The 3,192-nt window shown below is 43.0% G+C and overlaps 1 protein-coding gene across 3 annotated transcripts in view; it reads left to right on the forward strand.

Annotated features, from left to right (window-relative positions):
• VLDLR (very low density lipoprotein receptor) overlaps positions 1-3,192 on the forward strand; it is a 39,661-nt gene that overhangs the window by 22,163 nt on the left and 14,306 nt on the right. For all 3 annotated transcript variants that reach the window (XM_018559476.1, XM_018559477.1, XM_018559478.1), the window contains exons 4-5: positions 1,403-1,525; positions 1,984-2,355. In XM_018559476.1, the coding sequence (XP_018414978.1) occupies positions 1,403-1,525; positions 1,984-2,355 (495 nt within the window). The remainder of the gene's footprint in view (positions 1-1,402; positions 1,526-1,983; positions 2,356-3,192) is intronic.

The following is a 3,192-nucleotide window of genomic DNA, read 5'->3' on the forward strand; positions in this document are numbered from 1 at the left end:
GGGGGGGGGGCCCAAAAAAAAATCTTGCACCAGGGCCCTTTGTTCCTTAGCTCCGCCACTGAGACTAGTAACTTGACTGACCTCTCATGACCAACCTTTTTGCTGCAGTTTTTTACACAGTCCATTCCTGGAGCAGTGCTTTTGGTGTATTTAGGTGTGCTGCAACACTGCCTTTGCAGAGTGTGGTTAGACCTAGCACTCTTAGTAGAACTCATTCTTGGGGCAAGGTGTGTTTAATTCCAGAATTCTTGGAAGGCTTCCAGAGCAGAGTATTTGGACAACACATATCCACAGCTATAATTCTGGCTATTCAAATCGAGGGCAGCAGGTATTTGTGCAATCCACTGCATGAACCCTACTGACTTGACATCTAAACCTAGATGTATCCATGAGGTCGTACAGGTCTATCTTTATAATCAAGAGTGGTGACCACATCTGCCTCATGGGTCTGCTTTTGATGGCGGTTAGCAAGTTAGATGCAGTAAAGTACAGTGACCATAACCGCTCAAGCCCTTTCTGGGCTAAGCAGTTTCATAAACTGATTATAAATTGCATAACTGCCTTATTGCGGTAAAGACTGCACATTCCTCAGTATGGCACAATGGTTTAGTTAGGTCTCAGAATCCTGCTCACTTCCGCTATAATCGTTATTTTCTAGCGATGTCCTAAAACCACGTTTTTGAACATCCCTTGCTTACTGATAGCAATTACTGGTACTTTTTTCTTAAAGGGAAATGTGACATTTTTAATAGCCTCATTTTAGTCATTGCATAATATCAGCAATACTTGTAACTTCAAGTTTAATTGAGGGAAGTGGGGCAGACTGGAAGAAGCAGGGCAGAATTGTAACTCTTATTTCTGCAGTGTACTATGGGTCATTTAACCATTAAATGATCCATAGTACCATTCTTGTATGACACCTGCAGCCAGCCTGCCCCAGCTTCACTCACTGCAGGAGTCGTGCTGGAATGTTGAGCCTGGTCGCACTTATGACACAACACTTCTCATGAAGTGACATCGCATCTGTCCTCTAAAAAAAAAAAAATCCCTGTGAGTGCAGTTAGTAAGAAAGTATTACTGCTGTGGAAGAATCACACAGCAAAAATGTAAAGTGCTTCAGTCATTAAGGAACAAATTGAAAGCTCAGTCATGAAAAGGTCAGTCATATAGTGGACTAGAAAGGAGTGTTTTTACCATTTCGGGCTAGTGTGAATTAATAGAAAGGATGACTGTCCTGGAGCTGGGCACCTTTAATCCACAATAGTGGCTCCCATAATAGTGGCTCCCATATTTTTCTCCTGATGGGTTTTATGTTGGACCATCACTTCCATGTAACTGTCTTTTATTTGGCTTGGTAATGGGGTTGTGATTTGTGTTCTCTTGAAATCTGTTTTCTCTGCAGACCTGAGAACATGCAGGGAGACTGAAATAAGTTGTGGAGCCGTTTCTACGCAATGCATCCCCCGTTATTGGCTGTGTGATGGCGAATATGACTGTGACAGTAAAGTGGATGAAGAGAACTGCCGTAAGTGCTTGACTCTTAGTAAATCTTCATGTAATTCAGCCAAAACTTTACTTTTGACTAGAATCCCTCCCCACTGATCCTCCCCTCCGATCCTCCAGCACTGACTGGAGAGACAGGGGAGGGGGTGGGCATGCCTCTGGATTGACAGCAGGCTCTGCCCATCAGCCAGCAGAGTGGAGCTCAACAGTATTGGCAGGATCCGTCCCAGCTGCGGCACTTGCTGTATAGCCTGCTATTTACTGACATTTGGCTCACCGTAGGTCCTCTCGACCCTAGAGAGAACTATGGGGGATAGTTGCCCAATAGTTCTGTGTGAATTTATGGAATTGAAAAAATGACCTGTTGCATAGTCAAACGCACAATTCCATAGAGTTCAACGTATAGAGATGCCAGATGATACTAGAGAGAATCTGCAATATGGTTCTCATGTATTTAAAGCTTTCTAATTTTCCTTGCAGAGAATGTGACCTGTAGTCCAGCTGAGTTCACTTGCTCCAATGGTCGCTGTATCTCAAGAGTATTTTACTGTAATGGCCACAAAGACTGTAGCGATGGAAGTGATGAAATAAACTGCGCTGCTTTAACGTGTGAGGCTCATGAGTTTCGGTGCAAGAACTCTTCCTGCATACCACTGAGCTGGGTGTGTGACGATGATGCAGATTGTGCTGACCACTCCGATGAGTCTCTGGAACAGTGTGGCCGCCAGCCAGCCCTTCCTCAAAAGTGTTCACCCAGTGAGATTTCTTGTGGCTCTGGAGAATGCATTCACAAGAAGTGGCGCTGTGATGGTGATGCGGACTGCAAGGATAAGAGTGATGAAATAAACTGCCGTAAGCCAATTTCTTTGCTATAGCAATGGTGGGCAGCAACTGCGGTATACGGTCTTTGTTCCCTAGCCATTCCCCCTGTCTAGTCTGATAAAATGGGTCTGTGTACATGAAATGAGCAAGCTCTCTAACTTCATTTTGTGGCTAGAATACAGTATTCATTGACCAGTGAGACTGCTTCAGTAAGCTGCCTTGTTCCCCAAGTAGATTTGTGTAAATAAATACCACTTTCAGGTATGCAGGGGCCCGAAAGGGGGGGCTTTAAAAAAAACTCTTATGCTCTCATAGTATTATGTAAAAAATGTAGTATTCACTAATAATTAAAAAATACAGATCACATTATCATTGAGAAACCGGTCAATGGGTAGACATGATGTGATGGTAATATAGTATAATGGATTAAGCAGAGGCCATTCTTTCCTGGATGCCCCAACATGTTTCGCCTTAAGGCGAAGAAAGAATGGCTTCTGCTTAATTCATTATGAACAATCAAGATTTTTGCTATTATACTGTATTACTATCGCATCTATTTATCTGCTGTTTCCAGCACACGCCCACTATTTTTATAGCTTGTTCCCCAAGTAGAACTTAGTCTGGGGATGTAAGCTTGTGAAAAATCCCAGAAGGAATGTGAATACTCGTAAAAACACCACCGTTCTTGAACTAATTATTTGGGCTGTTGACTTTGCATACAAGATCGGGTTTTAATTGTAGAGTTCAATAGCTCAAGCTCTAATTTACACACCCAAATGATTTGGAAGCAACCCTTCTCAGTCTCAAAATATTCCATAGAAAACTTGTCCCTCTGAAGGCATACTGCTTCTGCTGTACCCGATTTAG

This window comes from Nanorana parkeri, unplaced genomic scaffold, assembly GCF_000935625.1.
Source record: "Nanorana parkeri isolate BGI_ZX_2015 unplaced genomic scaffold, ASM93562v1 scaffold398, whole genome shotgun sequence".
NCBI lineage: Eukaryota > Metazoa > Chordata > Amphibia > Anura > Dicroglossidae > Nanorana > Nanorana parkeri.